The sequence below is a fragment of the Tasmannia lanceolata genome, unplaced genomic scaffold, assembly GCF_043159265.1.
Source record: "Tasmannia lanceolata isolate RefF3 unplaced genomic scaffold, GAP_Taslan_0.1 ptg000003l, whole genome shotgun sequence".
Classification (NCBI taxonomy): Eukaryota; Viridiplantae; Streptophyta; class Magnoliopsida; order Canellales; family Winteraceae; genus Tasmannia; species Tasmannia lanceolata.
In genome coordinates this window covers 4,168,448-4,188,955 of record NW_027518680.1, presented here as the reverse complement: position 1 = coordinate 4,188,955, position 20,508 = coordinate 4,168,448, and the positions used below count along the sequence as shown (strand labels likewise).

Below are 20,508 nucleotides of genomic sequence, written 5' to 3'. Positions count from 1 at the left end.
CTGAAAAGATCATAGTTCAGATTTTATTTGGTGCAGTATGTGTTTTTTCTTCAAATGCAGGAAATGAGGCATCTAATGGTGTTAACCGCAAGGAGGGAATCGGATTCAATCCAAAGATTTGCTATGTTTTTTTTCCCTTGCTAGCTTAATACCATAGAATATTGCATCGATTTCTAGTTCTTGGATTGTAGCAGCAGCAGTGTTAATGGAGAAGGCAGTTAAGGGCTCTTCAGAGTTATCTCTCAGTAACCCTCCAATAGCAGCAACGTCTCCTACCAAAGCTGCATTAGAATTTAGTTTACACCAGCTTGTTTCTAGAGGGGACCAATGACATTCACAAAAACGGGGAGCTGAAGGTTCTGACAAAGGGAATAGGCTCTGGAGGAAGGGAGGTCGTTTAGACCCAGATGAATGCACCTTGATCTGATAATAAGGAGAATTTCATTGAGGACTGATTTCTTGTGCTGGAATTTTTGTTCATGAATTCTCCTGTTTCGTTCTGTCCAAATGTGATAGATGGAGGCATTGAAAGCAATCCCATCTTTATTTGGTCCCTATGAGCGTTTAAGATGCTTAATTATTTAATAACTGTGCACATTGTAATACACATTTTGAAGAAAAGTATCATACTATGAGATGGAGGCATTGAAAGCAATCCCATCTTTATTTGGTCCCATTTCTACATTCATGTCTGATTAAATACTATCTCCCCCCTCCCCCAAGTGGGCTCACCCCCATTTTCTTAACAAAAATCACATAAATACCCTTGGTACACTGGCAACACTAGGGCCATTGATTTAGAACCAACAAAACAGCTTTTGGCATCATTGTTCTTTCTTACAACTATGTTAAGAGCAGTGATAAATCGACCCCCTAATATCTTAAATTGAGCCCCATCTCTCTCTCTCCCCCCTGTCTCTCTCTCTCTAAGCACTGCCCTAAATGGGGGTCCATTTAAGACATATGGGGGTCGATTTAAGTTAATTGCAAGACAGAAGTTATAATTAAATTCTACTTTAACAAAAAAGGGTCCGTCTCTTATCATTTTCCAAATGAAATTCAATAAAGCGCACATTTGGTTCAAACATAAATATAAGCCCAATTGAGGGTGGAATTTACACAGGGGTGAATTTAAATAGGGACAATACCAATATGTTTCCAGCCCCAAGAGGTGCTTTTCTAATTCCAGTCCACCCCATGAAATTTTTATTAAAATTTTTTTTATTTACTTTTTAATTTTATTTTTTTATTCAGTTTATATGAGAATCAGAATAGGAATCAGAATGCTGATTCCGATTCCTGATTCCGGCAATCCGACTCCAAGTCCAAACCCACCATAGATCGGAGGGTTGGGATCATCCTATAGAATAGATTTTTTGGGCACAACCTATTTAAATTGTGGCACCCTTTTGTTTGTCTTTTCCGGAAATGAAAATTTTCATTTATTCAAAACTATTACAAATACACCTGTACACTATCTTTTTCCGAAAACAACGGGGAGAGAGAGAGAGAGAGCGAGAGAGATGAGAATTCCATCATCATCACCATCAGGTAGTAAGACTACACCGTGCTGTAGCAAGGTGGGCTTGAAAAGAGGACCATGGACCCCCAACGAAGACGAGCTTCTCTCTACTTACATCAACAAAGAGGGCGAAGGACGGTGGCGAACCCTTCCCAAACGCGCCGGACTCCTTCGCTGCGGCAAGAGTTGCCGCCTCCGTTGGATGAACTACCTTCGCCCTTCCGTCAAGCGTGGCCAGATCGCGCCAGATGAAGAAGATCTCATCCTCCGCCTCCACCGCCTCCTCGGCAACAGGTCGTCATCATCATCATCATCATCATGACAATCTGTTCCAAAACCAACTTTTTAGGGTTTGTTTTTCATTTTTTCTGATTTTTTTAGGGTTTTTCTTCTTCAGGTGGTCTTTGATTGCAGGGAGAATTCCAGGGCGTACGGATAACGAGATCAAGAACTACTGGAATACCCATCTCAGTAAGAAGCTCATCAGCCAAGGGATAGATCCAAGAACACACAAGCCATTAAACCCTAACCCTAGTTCTCATGCACCTATTCCAGCTGCACCAAAACCTATCCCTATCCCTAACCCTAAGTTATCTCTGCCAGAAGAAACGGGTCCTAGTGCTGATGGTAACAAGTATTTGCAAGGGACTAACCTTGATCACGAAGACGATGAGATGGAAAACTGCACTGATGATATATTCTCTTCGTTCTTGAATTCTCTGATTAATGAGGATATGTTTATACAACAGCAGAATCTGGTTGCACCTTTGGATCCTCTATGTTCTTCTCTTCCCACTTTTGGTAATGGCACATTCTGGGAACCAGCCGTTTCGTCTGCTACTGGTGCAGTTGAAGGCGAACATGGGGACTTTGAAGATCGTGTTGATAAGCGGTTTTGAATCATCTGTTCCTCTAAAGAAAAAGAAAAAAAAAGAAATCAAAAGATAGTATTGTGATTTATATGTATGCTATTTCTTCAGCTTTTTTTCGCGTTCTTGTTGTTGTTAATAAGTTGCAGATCAAACTGCAGGTACATCAAAATATGATAGGCTTTCTGTATTTGTATTTGATTATTTTCTTCTGGGTTTTCCTCAGTCAGAATTTAGTGAATGAATGCATGATGAAAGGAAGTTTCTCCACTACAAGAAAAAAAATGTTTTTCAACATGCAAGAAGAAGTAGAAATTAACTATCGGTCCTTTCCCTCCATATTGCAACTTCTCTACCTTAATTTTCAGTTGTTTATCATTTTGACGCCATTTACATGACTCCGTTCTACAGATGAAAACGATATTGAAAAATGATCTTTGTTGAAATGAAACACCCTTATCATATGTAAAGCTCCATACTCCATAGCCTCATCAACAGTTGATTTTTGTTTCAAAGAAACTTTATTTGCTTCCTGCTAACTCAAGCAACTGCTTGAAACTTTATCCAATGAAAAGAAGAAAAATCCAAATGCAATAGCTATGCGGTGTAACAAAAAAAAAACTGTGCTTTGTGGAGCCATTGACAATTTGATAGCATTAAAGCAACAGATTAAATTGATGGCTACCTTGCAGATGAAATCTACTCATAGGTTCAACTCCATTAAACTATATAATCTGCCAGTTCTGGTACGTTTTAAACATCTCATGATATGACCACGCTGAATGAAAAACTGGCTTATGATTTTAGATGAGATTATACCATATATTGAATTCAATTTCATGAAAATATAATCCATGTTGTTGTCTGATCCCAATAATTTCATACTCATAACACCTGAACTCTGAACTGTATGATCATATGAGCAGGCTAGCTAAATAAAATATGCATGCAAGGAGTTCATTTTCATCAAGTTGGTTCAAGTTATAATATTTGATCCAACAGCTCACTTTTTGATCGAGGAGCTGCTGTTGGATCAAATATCAAGGGTGGTGGTACCTTATCGTACCACCTTTACGTGTTCATATGGCCCTTCATCATATAATTTATCTATTTTTACATGCTTCAAATTGTTTACAGTTCTACACAATGTAATACAAAAGCACTTTTTGAAGCTCAAAAACAATAAACAACAACTCATGACTCCCTGATCAATATGAGACTACTTTGGTATGCTGGAAAATGTCAAAAAGGTTTTGCAAAATAATCTTCCTTGTTATGGCTATCGGTGTTTAAGGTTTGGGGTAGTAGATATCACACTTCTCCATGTACGTGCATTCATGAAATTTCTTTTGGTTAGTGACGATAAAAAACAGACCATTCTATATTCATATATGGCCATATCCGAAGGGTGGTTCTGCCAGATTAGCCTTTCGAAAACCAAGGGATCGATCAGTTCTAACACAAATAACATTTTCTTGCAGTTATTCTGGATATCATGAGTCCAGAGACTGTAGCATCAACGTTTGAAGTTTGAACGAATATTCAAAGATGCAGCTGTCACAAATTTTTAATGCTAGGCACAATCGCATGCAAGTTACCTTTCATCTGCAAATTTGTCCTTGAACAGCCAAAATTTCACTTGCAAGCTGTGTTTTGTAATGAGAAGAATTGCACCCAAAAAAGAAGAAGGATTGAATACAACTACATTGATGTTTGAAATTTACAATTCAATCTAAATTGATCTAAATATTTTACTTTGTTCAAAAGGAAAATGATCATCTAAAAATAAATACAATCATTGCATAATGACTATTGAATGAGTTCCTTTGGCGTGCAACTATTTGCTTTGATTAGGAAATTGATCTGAGTTAGATTTGTAGTATAGTTTTGAATTGGATTTAAAGGCAAATTTTAACTACTAAGCTAAGTGACTTCTTGTAAAAGGATACATATAGTGTGTAATACCATTGAAAACAACCCAAAAGTATTTAATCAATAATGAAGTTTTGGTTTCATTCCTTTGTAATCAGTGTCACGAGGACATACATAAACGAACTAATTTAGTTGTATCCCTGATTGTCTTCTGGATATAAACCGGTGTTTAAAAAAATGGATGCAACGCGAAACGCGGCCAAGAAAAATCCTTTTCGACTCGGCGTGGGCACGACCTAGAATGCGGTTAGCGTGGTTGAGTACTTGGCTAACGTGGTCATAACTCGGGAGAGTCGAAGAAGTTTTTATTGACTCTGTAGGCACAATACGGAAAGTGGATGCGGTGCAACGCGGAACGCGGCCAACATAAAAGGGAGTCGACTCGGGGCAGTAGACGCGGACACGGGGGAGTTTTAAAACTATGATATAAACCACAACAGTGCTTTCTATGACAGACCAAGGCTTTAGTTATTTCAGCTTTTTTCTCGTTGAAATATGGGAAATCACTAACTTGATAGGTACAGACATGCCCGGTAAGGGCAACGACAGACGCATGATTGTAGGAACACGTGAAAAGAGCGAGAAGAGCATTTAGAGAAGACAAAGAAGGCCTGAACATAGTGAGATTGGGAAACAAAGAATCAGGAAGGAGTACTTTAGGATTAATTTCTTGAAAGAAGTTGATTATTTGTTTGCAAAAAAGTTTTTGCCTTTGAGTTTACATGGAATAAACAATTAAAAAGAGTCCTAGTAAGTGACAGCTTTCCTGCTATGTAGAAATGTTGACATCTAGTAAGACTTACTAAATAGATCCATTAATGTATCTTTATCAAAAATTGTATGAGGTGATCCAATGGCACATTGTGTGGAAGAAAAAGAAAATGTAAGTTTGCAAAACATTGAAGGTGCCGTGTTTCTTTAATCTTCCAAGAGATGGGAGATACTCATAGAAAGAGGCAACAACGCTTAATGATGATAGAGAATATTTTAGTCTTGCTCAAATATATTGGAAGTGTCAAAGATTAGGATTGTTTGATCATTATGATTTTTCAGCCACCAGAATCAAAGGTGAGACCGGTCGATGTAGTGCATAATGAAATCAAGAATTAAACACAAGATCGAACACATAAAAAACCACAGTGCCAGGTATAAAATCCCAGACAGCAAAAAGGAGAAGCCAAGGTTTGAGATTGATCTTTATTTTTCTTTATACATTCATCTGATGTAATTAAGTTCACAAAGACTAAATTAATACCCAGTTGAAAATATTATTGCCAACGAAAAGCAAGAAATATTCACACCGAAATGCATTGCCTTCAACTTAGCTAAAATATATTGCAATGATGAAAAGTCAAGTTCAAAGTTCAAAGCAGCGCTTAACATTTTTCACGGGAGTTTTCTAAGTTTAGAGATTGTGAATGTAAATATGGAATCAAACCAAGTTGAAATTATATGTATAGATACATAAGTACATTCCTCTTCTATAAATAAAGCAAAGCTCTTTCCTACTTTTCAGGGGATGGAGGGGGTGGAGTGACCGACCCTCTATCTCTAATAAAATTATAAAATCCAAATCGTAATACTCTCTCTCATCCTTGCTCAAGCTAGACTCAACCGTATAGAGACTCAACGCCATAAATTCGATGAAATGTCAGAGAAATACTTGACATATTTTAATGGCATTGTTTCGAGTTAAACATATTAAAGACATTTCATCCATACATCAAAACCTAGCAAATAATAGATTGATTTTTGGAATGGATGTATACATCAACTGAGATTGAGGCTCTAGCTCAATGATAAAGGCTTTGGCCTTCAATCTTGAGGTCAGATGTTCGATCCTAGCTTACCTAATAAAAAAAAAAAAAAAACACTAAACATGATGAAATGTTGAAAAATAATGACGTGAGGAGCTCCAAGAAAGAGCAATAAATAGGAATATTCTTATCATTAAAATTTGAAATTAATGTTGTTTTGCAAGAGTGACGGCAAATAGATAGTTGTTACTCTCTATTTATAATTATAGATTGGAAATGTGTGTGTGTGTGTTGGAGAGAGAGAGAGAGAGAGAGAGAGAGAGAGAGAGAGAGAGAGAGAGAGAGAGAGAGAGAGAGAGAGAGAGAAGCATTTACCATAAAATCAAGTTGGGTTAAGGTTGATTACAATTCATCTTTAAGCTCAACCGAACCCAGCCCAAGTTGCACCCCTAGTACTACTTGAAAGGTATGTAGTGAAATCCCTTGTTTTGGTAGTGCCACTTCACATCTTTATCAAACACTTTTTAATCGGCTGTAGATAGCTTTTCAAGAATTGTAACAGCCGATAACATCTAATTAGTCTCTACTTGACCAAGTCATTGTGAGGACTGCTACTCATTCATTCCATTACTCCCTGCTTAGATTGCAGGAATTTCAATTCCTATTTGTTGACACACTATACTTGACAACTTGAACCATCCCTGTGCAACTTTTAATAGTGAGACCTTAAAAAAACTATAATCGTATCATTTACCTATAAATCTTGGAAAGAAAAATTTTCTTGGTAAAATTTTTTCCCTCAGAAATATTTTTCTTGGAATTCTAGCAGGGCCTTAGGTCTGACCTTTGACTGGCAGTTAGTCCCTCATGTTAGCTAAGGTAGTGGTTGGGAGCAATAAGTAAAGTCATCTTGTTTTGGTACCACACACCCACTCTTCTTTATTTCTTGGCTTCCAATGAGAAAAATCTAAAATAAAGGAGTGTATCTTTAATGTGCTATTTATGAGTCTACTCTGTAAATGATCATTGTTAAGATATGATCTTAATGATCTAACTTGAGTTCACTTATTATACATGTGTCATCGAGAGCATTGATTTGGGGATCCCTACACTGTGACCAACATGACCCTAAAGAAGACAAGAATAATAAATATCCTTGGATTTAGCTTCTTTGAGGCCATGTTTGGCTGCCATGAAAAAAAATTTCCATTAAGTTTTAGTTTATGGAGTGGTGAGAGAGGGCTAGTGAGGGTGGGAGGAGGAGGGTGAGAAAAGGCTGAAAAGCAAAGAAAAGAAAAACTCTAATCCAAATACAAATTTTCTTTTCACTGCTTTTTAATGAGTCATTTCTTACACTCTTCAGTCGAGAGTTTTTCTTTTCTTCTTTTTCAGCCTTTTTTCACCCTCCTCCTCCCACGCTCACTAGCCCTCTCTCACCACTCCATAAACTAAAATTTCATGGAAAAAACAATTTATGGTCACCAAACGTGGTCTAGTGTGCTCCTAAAGACGCCTTATTTGATCAAGGTTCTATGTTTGGACCATGGTTTTAAATTTCGGTTTCGGCTAAAATTTTGAACTTATCTGAAATTTCAGCCGAAAGCCTGAGCGAAATTCCACTCTCGCTAAAGAAATGCCGTTCTTTTTGGGAACAAATTTCGTCCGAAATTACCAAAATTTTGGCAATTCCGTACGAAATTTACTAATGGAAATAAAAATTAATATTTTATAGCAAATTTGGCTGAAATTCCTGAAATTTAGACCAAATTTCTTTGGTTTCGGTCCTCACCGAAATCCGAAATTTCGGTTTTTAAATTTCGGATTTCTGTCAAGATTTAAAACCATGCTTGAGACCAAGGTTTTAAATTTCAGTTTCGGAGTGTGTTTAGTTCCGTCCTCACAGAAATTGAAATTTCAGCCGAAATTTTGAAATTTCTAACGAAATCTCTTGAAATCATTTAACATATTCTATTCCCTACAAAATTTTGGGAAAATCCCAGAAATTTCGGCCAAAATTTCGGTAATTTCAGCTGAAATTTTGGGATAATATTAAATAATAAATAAACCCCATATGTTTTGGTGATATTCCTTAAATTTTGGTCAAAATTTTGTAACATTTCGAGCTTACCCAATTTCGGTTTCAGTCTAAACCGAAACCAGAAATTTCGGACCGAAATGATTTCGGTCGAAATTTAAAACCTTGGTTGGGACGAACCGCAATGGTCTATCCACCACTTTAACTATCCACCAATATACTGGATTTTATTACATATGGCATGCATGGCCCCTATGGAAAAATTTTACTTTATAATTTTTTTTTTTTTTTTTTTTGCAGGTTATTTTATTCTAAAAGTTATTGAATAGCTATAAAGGAATTTAAATTATAAAGTATTTAATAGCTCGATAGATTTTCTACCGGTGCTTCGAATTCTAACCATACCATATTTAAAAAACGAAATCATTTTCCCTTTTTGAAATTGCGTATACACCGAATTCTCATTAATATGCACACCAAATGTCAGTGTACGTATTGTAAGGCACATTCCACATTAAAATCAGATTTTAGAGATGAGTATATACATCAAATTTTGGTGTAAATACGTGCCCAGAAAAAAGTACAGTGGAAGTCACCTGTTTAGATGATCTAAAGCATTCATTTGTTAGTTCTCTTCGTAGATTGGCCGTACCCGGCCCAAAAATCTTCTTCTCAATGAAGAGGATTTTGAGCACATGACCTATTTAGGATGGGGCCGGTAAATGAATGGGTCAGGTCGATTATATAACTGGGCTCCATATTACTTTTTGTGGGCAGTGTATTTACCCATAAAGGTAGGACATTTTATGTTGGGAAATGTTATCAGCACTACTGTATTTTAATGAGAGCACTCCTCACTTTATTAAAAGTACGGTATGGCCTGCACCATAAGATGACCCAACCCGTCCATTAGATGGGTCACGACCTAAATAGGTATTGCCCCAAAAATTATTTCCATAGGTTGATCCTAACCCTCCGATCTGAATGTTAGAGGGTTGATCCTAACCCTCTATAGATCGGAAGGTTAGGATCAACCTGTGTAAATGATTTTTGGGGCACAACCTATTTAGGCTGTGGCCCATCTAATGGACGGTTTGGATCATCCTATGGTGCGGTCCATACCGTACTTTTAATAAAATGAGGAGTGCCCCTGATAACATTTCCCTTTATATTATGATATAATGACAAGTTTCAGAAGAACAAAATCGGTTGAAATTCTTTGGGTCTTTTTTGCTTAATATTCCCCTTTATTTGCTCTCCTATATTGGACTCTTCCATTGTCTGGTACAAGTCATTAGGTTTAGGAAAGACCAATGATAATACTTCTAAGATTTAGGGTGGGTGTGTAGTATCAAAACAAGGGCGTGTGAATATTCGACCCACTTTGTGAAGGGCATTTCCATGCGGTGAACGTTTATCAAATTGATTACCCTTAAACCCTGGCTTCTAGCTCTTAAAAAACCACATCCAAAATGTAAATTCTGATAAATTAAAAAAAAATCATAGTGAGAAACAAGCACTCCGGGCGATTCCACAGATGTATTATTCAAATTATCTGCAAATATTCTAAAAACTATACATGTTTAAACATACTTATGGAACGCGAAATTTCATGGGTTCAATCCTTGCTTATCTACCATCAATGAGAAACTAACTAGTCTTAATAAATAATCTCAAATTAACATAAATTCCTGTTAAATTCTATTAATTGTAAAGCTTATGAAATTCCAATAAGTAGGACTATATGTTCAGTAAAAAAAGCATACTGTAATAATTAAAACAAATGCTACATTACAACCCATCAATTTGAAGAAAGAAACCAACCAAGAAATTCGAGTAAATTCATGATCGATGGCGCTACGTAGACATATAACAGGTAAATATCAAAGGGAAACGAAAAAAATTCACCTAGATTTCACAGTTAAATCTATTAACAAAGTTGTTAAATACCTCACCTCATTGTGCTGATCAGTCGCAAATTCGCAGAAGGCGCTTCCCGTTCATCAGGCGTAGTCACATGGGTTGATGGGGAGATCATAGCGGAGCGGAAAAATGAAAAATAAAATGGAAATTGGTAGACTGGAAGACTATATAATGGAAGAGAACTGTTCAGTCCCACACATTGATGAATGGAGGACTTGTGGATGAACGACAAATGTATAAGGACATGCATGTAGGAAGATGAAGAAATATAAATAGCAGGAGGAAGTGTAACGACCGTTAGATCTATGTTTGTTTGTTTGGATTGACTGGTAGATTTAGCATGTTTGTGTGGCTCACACACGGGTCTAGGGGAGACCCGAGACCCCTGACCAAACATTCCCACCCCAAGAGTCTAAACCTTTCTTTCAACTCACCGATCTTTCCAGGGGTATTTATGTCATTCTAAAAATGAAGTTGGTTATGAGGAGCAAGAATACACAAACTTATATAATATTCTTAAAAGTGAAATGACCAAAATGGCATTTTGTTGGCAGATTTTTAAAAATGCTAAAAGAAGGTACTTTCCTAAGAGACACTTTTGGGCCCTACTGGTGCCACACGTGGGTGCAATCGGATCCATTGACCTATTGGAGATCATGAGGCTAGCCTATCACAGTTGTGGAAACCTTGATCAGATGATCCTAGCCCTTTAATCTGATGCATCAACAAGGCGAAGTAGACCCTACTATCGTAAATCCAATTGATGGACCCAAATCTAGGACAGTTTCGATGGGCGAGATTTTTTATTTATGTCCCGTCAGCAAGGCAACCCTACTAAAATACCATTGCCTAGATACAAAGTGAAATATTCACCCCCTTTTTTCCACTGGGCCATCCCCCACTAGTGATTTGTGAATTGTGACTACCCTTTTACACTACATCTCTAAAATGATCAACATGTCTGTATTTATTGATTTATTGCGCGAGCATTTACGGATATTCAAACATACTCAAAGTCTTTGGTCAGCCTCCACCAAACGGCAAGAGTTGTGACTGGAGCCCGGCTGCCATTCCATGGGCTTTCAAAGAACCCATATCTTGTGAAAAATTTACAACCGTAGTGTCAAACCTAGAGGTGGCAAAATTGGCCGAACTGAACTGAAACCGAGTAGTTTTGTTAAACCAAAGCAATTCAAATTTCGGTTCGGTTCGGTCTGGACAATGATAAATGCACCACTTTTGATAGGAAAATGATAAATGCGCCCCTTTTCATAGGTTTGGTTTGGTTTCGGTTTGGAGTGTAACCATGTTCAATTCAGTTCGGCTTGGGGGTCAAACTGAACCGAACCGAAACCAAACCGTTGCCAGCCTTAGTCACACCTTCATTTTTTTTTCTCCTAATGCTAAGCTCGGCATGTTCCCAGGGTAAGGTCCTGATGGCATAAAATTTGTTTTACACCCATTTTATGTTTGAAAGAAGTAAAGCTATGCAAAGACATTATTTTGACATAAGTTAATCCAATACCAAGTAAAATCGCAACATGGCTAATAACACCAAATAAAGGAGTATTTTTCCACGGGCCTTATAACTGTTCAATTCCATGTTTTGGGCATGGCATAAAACAAATAATTCATTCAGCCAATCTAATAACTCATACTCCGCAGACTGTTGATATTTCACAGAAACAAATGAAAAATACCCCAAACACAGCTGACAAAATGCATATAGAGATGATGACCTTGGATATCCAAGAATTACCTAATAGGAAGGAGAAAGGCAAACAAAACTGTCAAGGAAGTCCAGTGATAACAACAACTATAATCTAACTCTTAACGGTTGGCCTTCGCAACACGTTCGATCTCATCTTTCTTCTTGATAGCATAGCTGTAAAAGCATACAAGAGTAAACATGTGAATCAATTAGGACAGGAGAACAGAAAATAGTCACTATATACAGAGATTAGGAAGAAAACTCAGAAAGCAACATATACAAGTAAAAAACAATTACCTGTTTGATGATCCCTTTGCCGCATTAATTAGTTCATCAGCCAAGCACTCTGCTATGGTCTTGATGTTCCTAAAAGCACTTTCACGGGCACCAGTCGTTAGGAGATATATGGCCTGGTTGACACGCCTGAGAGGAGAAATATCAACTGCTTGACGCCGTACAACACCAGCAGAACCAATTCGAGTTGCATCTTCTCTGGGCCCACTACATAAGAAGAATGAAAAATAAGAAAAGAAGAATGAAAAATAAGAAAAGAAGAAATGCATATACATGGGCAACAGGACGTTACATTTTCACACCTGTTAATAACAGCATCAACAATAACTTGGATGGGGTTGAGGTCTGTGAGGAGGTGGATAATTTCCATCACATGCTTAATAATGCGTGCAGCCATCAGTTTTTTTCCATTGTTTCGGCCATGCATCATCAAGGAATTTGTCAACCTCTCAACAATTGGGCATTGAGCCTTGCGGAATCTTTTAACAGAGTACCTCCCAGCTGTATGTGGGACATAAGTGGCATGTTTGGATGCAGACACACCGATGTAATCGGCCAAAGATATGTCGCCAACCTGGACACGAACTTAAGACTATCATGCCATGATTTAATAAGCTCATAAACAATATAAAAATTACGTGACTTGCATTTTAAGACACTGTAAAGCAACCATGAGATTGAAACCCAACGAATCCATTCCAGTGTCAATCTTGACATGTATCCCTCAAAGAATGAGACTGCATAGTGCAGTAGCGTGTCTTTGTGTCACCCTCTGTTACCCATGTCATGGGGAATACTAGGACATGGGACACCATATTTAATAATATAAGCAGTTTTTTAATGACGATTTATTAAAGGAAGCAAAAGCCAAAGATTACTATTTTAAGCATCAAAACAAAAATTTTACTCTCGAATATTTGGGTAATGTAGCATATTTTGTGAAATCACTAAAGTCCAACGGAACTGTCCCGCTAAAGGAGTTGGACAAAGTGACAATTAAACTCGAGGACCTGTACATGGAAGCATGTTACTTGAGACCAATAACTATATTTTCATAAATTTTAAGATTAGCCAGCAAAAGGCAATGGACCAGAACTCCACATACACAACTGGTGACACATGCACTCAATTGGGACTTATTTTGAAAAATCCATAGAGATAGAGGCTGTCATCGTATGTTTATTATTTGTAAGCTGCTCCTTTCTGTATGATGACTAACAACATGATCACTTAAAATGATTTGGGAAGATACCGGATCACAGAATACGCATAAACTGAAATTTAAATAACAAAAGCCCCTCCTGATATATCTTTGTAGTTCCATTTACTCCAGAAAGAAATGTCATATTGTGTTATGTTCGAGGTAACTAATTCTAGCTGAAAGTAGCAACATAAAAAAGCAAATGATGAATCAGAGACAACCCAGCAATCACAATTCAAAAATTAAATCATGAATTTCCCACAAAAAGTACTTCTATATCTCTTGTTTCTGATTTTGAGAGTGACAACTTGGGACATTCAATAATACCCTCAGCCAGTCCTCAGCCTCATCTTCTACACACTTTCAATCCAATTAAGATAACTAGTTCCTACTTTACATATTGTAATGACCAACTTTCAATAAATTCCCAAAGAGCCTTTTGTTTATATGAAGAGAAATTTACCTGCCCATTTACATATTCTGATGTCAACTTTTGAATAAATGCCCAAAGAACCTTTTTTGTTTCTATGAACAAAAACCTACTGGCCCATTTAAAGTACCATGCATTAACCATATTTACTAGCAATTTGGCAAAAGTGCAAACCTAGGATTGTGATGTCAATTTTGGGAACTTTGGAGCATTAGTACGCTTTCTAGTTCAATATGGGCAGCAACATACATTCTCAAGACAAATCAAACATAAGAAATTAATCGTTCAGGGTGTTTTCTTTTGTACTTCCTCCCCCCTTGACTCCTTATTCTATTGTTCATATCTCAGGGGTTTTTTTTTATACTTCCGTTATTCTATTGCTTGTAATGATCATCTCAGTCTTTATTTATTTTTAATGAAATCTTCTACCATTCAAAAAATAAATAAAAATTAATCATTCACACTAAAGATTTTATAAAAAAAATTCAAAGATTTTACGTTCATACAACAATATGAACTTAATCAATCTGAGTAGGTTCTATACATTAGTTCTGTTGGGACCGGGGTAGAACTCACCCTTAAAAGCTAGCCATTAAGGGGAGGGTGCCCAAAGTCCCCCATCCACATCCATTCACTTTTCCAATGTGGGATCTTTGCTTTCGCGTGGAACCCCCAACAAGTTCCTCGAATAAAAGACAGACTAAATAAAGGAATCAGATCTTAAATGTGTCAATCTAAAGAAAAAATTGACATCAATACCTGAGTGACAAGGGGGTGGTAATAGGTGACTGGACCAGGATAGGGTGATTATATTGGCCCAAATAATCCAAACCTAATGCAATGAACCTATCTCGATAGTCGCTACGCATCCAAGAAATCCTCTTATGAGTATGCTAATCTTCTTCACAATACATTCCAACCACATAGTATGTATACTTTAAACAGATAATTTAACGTTTTATATCATACATAACACGGAAATATCACCTTTGCATCATGGTTTTAAATTTCGACCGAAATCCGAAATTTCGGTGGAGACCGACACCGGAATCACCAAAAACCGAAACGGTATTTTATTTCGGCTCGGTCAAAATTTTGATTTTTCCGAAATTTCAACCAAAAAACCTGTTTTTTAAAAAAAAATTAATTTAGTATTCCACCGAAATTACGACCGAAATTAAATAGGGAAATGATATTTACGGTCCTTTTGATCACTAGGGACACCCACCGTTAGTGTATCTATGGAAAAAGGGGCTAATGTACTTTTTGTCAGAAAAATCCAGTGGATTTGATTGCAAAGTACACTGGAAAATGGGTGTCCCTGGTGATAAAAGGGGCGTAAATATCATTTCCCATTAAATATTGAATAAAATATTATTTTATTTGTTGTACCGGATTCCGACAGAAATTTCGAAATTTCGGTCGAAATTTCAGGGTCCGAAATCGGTACCGAAACCGAAAATTTAATCCATGCTTTGCATACCAAAGATCAGTTACAATCATCGAATGTATAAAAAGGGTTTTCAGAGCAGAGATCACTCATAAAATCGAATTGTATAATAGATCCAGTTAATGTTTCTCAAAAGGGATTGAATCGGGACCTCGCAGACCAAAGATCACATATGAACGTTGAATCGTAAAATAGATCAGGTTAAAATTTCTAAGAAAGGATTGAATCTCGAATGCAGTGGGCATTTGAAATGATGAGTAGAAAAACGAAAGGAAGATAAAAATCGGTAGAGGGAGACTGACCTCGACATCTTCGAATGACCATCTGTTGAACAGCTTCACTTCGGGCTGAGCTACAACGGCCATGGCTAAGGCTCAAAAGTCCTGAAAACCCTAGACGCCCAAAAGAGAAGACGAGAGCGAAAAAACATACCCCTAGCACAACGATTCATTTAAGTGAAAAAGAAGAAGAAGAAGTATCAAATTACCAAAAAGTTGCGAGGTTTCCTTATAATGACTGAAATACCACATTGTGGCGTGGCAAATGTATTCAAGTGGGTCCCACCTTTGGTTGATCAGAATCAGTCAATCAGAACCATCTATTTGATATTTTTGTTTGGCTTTGAATTGGCCCACCGAGAATTTATATGATGGGTGGCCGTGAAAACACATGAAGTCTAAAAAAAGTAGGCATGACCCGCTTTTTTTGATGATCAAAACCGTTTATCTGTTTGGGCACAACGTAAATAGGTTGCGCCCCAAAAATCATTTCCATAGGATGATCCTAACCCTCCGATCTGTAGAAGATTCCATACATGATTTTTGGAAATCTCCATATTCAGATCAGTTAAGATCGGAGGGTTAGGATCATCCTTTGGAAATAATTTTTCGGGCACAACCTATTTATGTTGTGCCCGAACAGATGAACGGTTTGGATCATAAACAAATTACATATTACCTGGACGCAAGGATTGGATTATTATTCTGATTTTTTTATCCAAAGGAGATCCAATGCGAGGCTGATCAAATGGACGGTTCGGATAATAGAAGGTGAAACCCATTATGCCCGGCACGACATTTTATTACAATTAGGTCACACCCTATTGAAGCATTCCTAAGTTATCAAAAGAACAGAAATTCAAGTACAAATTATCATTTGCATGTGAATGAAAGAAAAGTCACTCCATGTTGTAGTTTGTTTTTCCATTGTATCTCTTATTTGAAAAGAACAGTTTCATGAATAAGTTGGTTTCATACAAACAGATCAATTCACTGAACCGTATTGCACATGCCAGGGTGAGTCACACACCACAATGGCTGAATAGGTTCAGCCCCAATCCTTCTCCCCACCATCCGATACCGCCACTCGTTCAACCGATCCGTCGCCTCAGCATACCTCTTCATCCCATTCTCATCCCGATTCCCCGACCACATTGTCTCTGCCATAGCCGATGTCCTCGGCCAAATCCGAGAATCCAGGACCGTCGGATCGGCCTGCTCGGACCATAGTGCCACCTCGCCACCCAAAACCAACTTTGCCTCATCCTCATTCAACCCATAAGTTATATCATAATCATAGACCCTTTGCCATGTCTTGAAGGGCCCACACCATGATCCACCATTGCCTCCCTTGTAATTGAACGGCTGATTTGGATCGTCCCCGATCTGACGGTCGTACTGGCTATCGTTCCCGGTGAAATCCCCATGCCCACAATCTAAATAGTAGAAATCAGATGATGAGACGATCGCACGGTAACCAGCTGTCACGATTCGCTTAGTGTTGTTTGGGCCATTGTTCCATGATTGTAGGATGGTGGTCTCAGTAGGAAGCATTGTGGGGTCCACACTTACGTTGGGGTCCAGTAGGACATCTTCCCAATAGACAACCGTACGATTCTGTGAGACGATGAATGGGTGAGTGGAATTGACGAAGATCTGGAGGAGTTGACTCAGGGTCCCACCCTTGGATAGGAAGTCTTGGACCGTTGGATCGGCCTTCCAACAACCGGGAACGATCTCGTCCGCACCTGCATGGTAGAAAGATTCCGGGAAGATCGTGGTGACGTCACGGATGACGTTCTGGAGGACTTGATAGGTCTTAGGATTGAGGGGGTTCAGGTGACCGGTTCCCGGTTCGGATGCGAACCGGTCCGCCCATTCCGTCCCGGCCGGCCACCAGAACATGTTTGCGCACGTGACAATCTCTGGGTAAGCTTCCGCCCAAGATCCCGTATGACCTGCAATAAAGTCCGTTTTAAGAGATTGAATGGTAAGACACCTGATCCAACGGTTAGAAGTATCAGTTGGGATTCCCCTTTTTTTTTGGGTCCCACAATAGATTTTTTTTTTTGGTTGATGGGTAAAGCTGGGACGGGTCCCACAATATTGGTCCACCAAATAAAGGGTGACTGTTCTGTGGCCCTGTTTGAAAGAGAGACACATTTTTTAGGCAAATGATATGAATATGGTTAATTTAGCCCATCACCATGAAAACCCAGCCCATTGACCATTAACCTGCAACAAATCAGCCACCACATCCCCATTCGAGCAACCCCTTTGACCCATGCAGTGACCGTAGCTTCAAATGATCTGCAACAACCCTCTTTTCTACATCCTAACACCATTCAAACCCTTATAACCCAAATCCCTGCAGCAAATTTCAGCCAAACTCACAGATATTGCCCAAATCTAACCCTCTTTTCCCTTGTCCATGCCTCATCACAGATCCAAGCCTTCATAAAAAATGCCCAAATCTCTGTAACAAAACCACCTTCGCCGCAAACGACCAAACCCACAAAACGATAAAAGAAGAACAACCATTAAACCCAAACCCTTGACAAATTCCAATCAACCAATAAGCAGATCAAAACCCTCAAGCTAAAAAACCCACCTATTACATACCCTAACACAAACCCCCAAAATTGCCATTCGCCTCTATCCATGACTCGAATCCATTCTCGATCTCCCATAGCCTCTTGACCCTTTGTGAAAACAGCCATTCATGGCCACCAAACAGCTTGAACCAAACCCATAAAACCCTCTTCTCTGTTTTCTCTTCCTCCCTTCTCTGCCCTAAAGTGAGAGACGAGGGTATTTTTGTCCCAAAAATATCAACCACAGTTAGTTTAGGACTTTCCGTCAGGTTAAAACTGACGACGGAGGGGGTCTACTTATAACAAAATGAAACCACAGGGTGACAGGGGTCTACTTGTAAGTGTATTTTCCCCTTTATTTTATGTATAGGTTTGCTAGAAAAAGGGGATTCGGTATTGAGAAAAAGCAAGGGGGATTTAAATGTGACACATGTGCAACACAAATACCAAGTGTTTTCCTTCTATCTAAGCTCCTATTTTAACGGATTGGATTAAAAAAGAAGGAAGTAATATATTCGCTGCTTTTGTTCCTTGGGCCAGCCCCTTGCAGTGTTACAAGGGTCTGGCTTAGGGAAGAAAAGGTGGCGAATAAATAATGTGAGTGGTCCCCAGATAACCCCTCTGTTTTTTTCTGCAGATATAGAAGGAGAAGAAGAAGAAGAAGAAGAAGAGAGAAGACCGGACCTGGAGAATCAATTTCCGGCAAGACTCTGACCCCGTGCCGCATTCCAAACTCCACGACCCTCGTAACATCCGAAACCGAATACTGCATACCGGGTCCGTACGACCCTTTACCAGCAAGCTCCGGTTCAGACGGGAGCACCAAAGGAAACGAATGCGAATCCGTAATATGCCAATGAAACACATTCAGTTTATTCGCACTCATCGCCCGTATCGTTCTCATCAAATCCTTCACCGGATAGAAATTCCTCGACGTATCCAACATAACCCCCCGATACGCAAATATCGGTTCATCCGATATAATCAAACCACTCATAACCCTCAAAACCCCACTAGTATCGGCCCAAACAAGCTGTGATAACGTCTCTAGCCCTCTCATCGCGCCCCAAACAGTCTCAGCCGTTAGATTAACCTCGGCCCCAGATGTAGGGACAGAAAGAAAGTAGGATTCATCGACCCCTTGCTGGAGAGGGGAGGAGAGATCTGTGACGGAGATCGTGAGAGTGTCTAACGGAGGGGTAGCGGTGAAGTTAACGGCGGGTGGGATTATGGGTTTATGGTGTTCCGTGCGGATGAGACGGAAGTAACGGGAGACGGCGTCGTCAAGATATTTGTGGTTAGAGGAAAAGATACGAAAGGACGGGGAGAGAAGGGTGGCTTGTGGGTGGGGCCATGAGATTGTACGGGGCTTAGGCCAGACGTTGATCTGGGGGGTTTGGGATGAGATTGGGGAAATTAAGATGAAGAAGAGAGTGAGGATTAGAAGATTGGGTTGGTTCTTGTTCCACATCTCTACTTTCTTTTGGGGGTTTGGGGGATGGTACACTGTAGTGTTTGTGTATATATAATGTTTTGGAGGGTGGGGGTTTTTATGTTGGGTTGTGATTGGAATTTTGTGTTTGGCTTTATATGGGAGGCTTAGGATGGGTTTGGAGGTGATAGAGTGAAAGACGGTGTATGTGTTTGTTTAATGGTTTTGATGTGTGCAAGGACTGTCTTGATTAGGGAAAGGTGGATTGTTTTTGTTGTTTAGTCATAAGTTTCTCCGTGGGCGTGTTATAAGGGATGTGTTGAAATAGTGCCGGCTAGCCTTTTTGGATTTGCTGGGTCTGGGTTAGCCTCTCTATTGTCTTTGTTGCTCTTTGACATAAAATGAAAACTATGCTATGATCCTATGACATGCTGCCATGTGTGGAGTTTATGGCTGCTGATTGGGCATGACTTTTCTATTTGGCAGCCACGTGGCATAAGAGGTGTTGCCCATGTGGTAGATGGCGGTGTCAACAAGTGGCACAATCTAAGGTCTGAGGTTCAATCCCAGCTTACCTACCAAAAAAAAGTCTAAATTACAATGTTTAGGGCCTGTTTAGGCCCTGTTCGATTGATAATAGCATGATAGATTATATTAGTATAATAGGTGATGGTCACAATCGGTTGATATAATTGCAATTGGTTGGTGAATAATCCCCACCGAATACGGCCTTAGTTGTACGTTTTAGTAGTTGATAAATTTTGGAATTTCACTAATTCTCGGATAATTTTCAACTAAACACAATGGGTGCTTTTATAAAGCACTTACAAGATAAACATGGTAAGAGATAAGATCTAAAAGATAATCACAATCCTAATCCGGCCTACCAGATGCAGGAAATTTTATTTTCTTGAAAAAAGTTTCAATACACAAAACAGCCCCTTTGGATTATATGCATTCAGGCTGATGTATTTGATGATGAAATTGGTGGAAGGGGTTTCAATCGGCTCCCCAGTCAAAGCCTACGCTCTAATACATGTTATGTCTTTTTAGAGCTTTGATGAGACATTGTCTTATTTA

The 20,508-nt window shown here is 38.8% G+C and overlaps 3 protein-coding genes and 2 long non-coding RNA genes across 5 annotated transcripts; 2 read left to right on the top strand and 3 right to left on the bottom strand.

Moving 5' to 3' along the window:
• Window positions 1-1,407: 1,407 nt before the first annotated feature.
• Window positions 1,408-10,489, bottom strand: LOC143848290 (uncharacterized). The gene is made up of 2 exons (XR_013235362.1): window positions 10,071-10,489; window positions 1,408-2,434 (listed from the first exon to the last, which is right to left on the bottom strand). It is a non-coding gene; the product is annotated as an uncharacterized LOC143848290 (long non-coding RNA).
• LOC143848280 (transcription repressor MYB5-like) lies at window positions 1,421-2,616 on the top strand. The gene is made up of 2 exons (XM_077357185.1): window positions 1,421-1,816; window positions 1,920-2,616. Exons 1-2 carry the CDS (start codon window positions 1,524-1,526, stop codon window positions 2,419-2,421), a joined length of 795 nt encoding a protein of 264 aa, XP_077213300.1. The 5' UTR covers window positions 1,421-1,523; the 3' UTR covers window positions 2,422-2,616.
• A 1,098-nt stretch (window positions 10,490-11,587) lies between the features above and the next one.
• On the bottom strand, window positions 11,588-15,582 carry LOC143860299 (small ribosomal subunit protein uS7-like). The gene is made up of 4 exons (XM_077370874.1): window positions 15,427-15,582; window positions 12,346-12,617; window positions 12,047-12,250; window positions 11,588-11,923 (listed from the first exon to the last, which is right to left on the bottom strand). The coding sequence occupies exons 1-4, from the start codon at window positions 15,487-15,489 to the stop codon at window positions 11,869-11,871; spliced, it is 594 nt and encodes a 197-aa protein (XP_077226989.1). The 5' UTR covers window positions 15,490-15,582; the 3' UTR covers window positions 11,588-11,868.
• A 678-nt stretch (window positions 15,583-16,260) lies between these two features.
• HEXO2 (beta-hexosaminidase 2) lies at window positions 16,261-19,559 on the bottom strand. Its single transcript, XM_077357166.1, has 2 exons — window positions 18,681-19,559; window positions 16,261-17,360 (listed from the first exon to the last, which is right to left on the bottom strand). The coding sequence occupies exons 1-2, from the start codon at window positions 19,465-19,467 to the stop codon at window positions 16,393-16,395; spliced, it is 1,755 nt and encodes a 584-aa protein (XP_077213281.1). The 5' UTR covers window positions 19,468-19,559; the 3' UTR covers window positions 16,261-16,392.
• LOC143848273 (uncharacterized) lies at window positions 17,569-19,855 on the top strand. The gene is made up of 2 exons (XR_013235360.1): window positions 17,569-18,333; window positions 18,634-19,855. It is a non-coding gene; the product is annotated as an uncharacterized LOC143848273 (long non-coding RNA).
• The last annotated feature ends 653 nt before the right edge of the window (window positions 19,856-20,508 follow it).

Bases quoted from the DNA above. Each gene is read 5' to 3' on its own strand.
- LOC143848280 (XM_077357185.1), top strand. From the start codon at position 1,524: ATGAGAATTCCATCATCATCACCATCAGGTAGTAAGACTACACCGTGC. The intron at 1,817-1,919 runs GTCGTCATCATC...TTTCTTCTTCAG, and splicing joins CACCGCCTCCTCGGCAACAG to GTGGTCTTTGATTGCAGGGA.
- LOC143860299 (XM_077370874.1), bottom strand. From the start codon at position 15,489: ATGGCCGTTGTAGCTCAGCCCGAAGTGAAGCTGTTCAACAGATGGTCA. The intron at 12,251-12,345 runs GTGTGAAAATGT...CTTCTTATGTAG, and splicing joins GTTGATGCTGTTATTAACAG to TGGGCCCAGAGAAGATGCAA. The intron at 11,924-12,046 runs GTAATTGTTTTT...ATGCTTTTACAG, and splicing joins GCAAAGGGATCATCAAACAG to CTATGCTATCAAGAAGAAAG.
- HEXO2 (XM_077357166.1), bottom strand. From the start codon at position 19,467: ATGTGGAACAAGAACCAACCCAATCTTCTAATCCTCACTCTCTTCTTC. The intron at 17,361-18,680 runs GTCCGGTCTTCT...ACTTTATTGCAG, and splicing joins GCCGGAAATTGATTCTCCAG to GTCATACGGGATCTTGGGCG.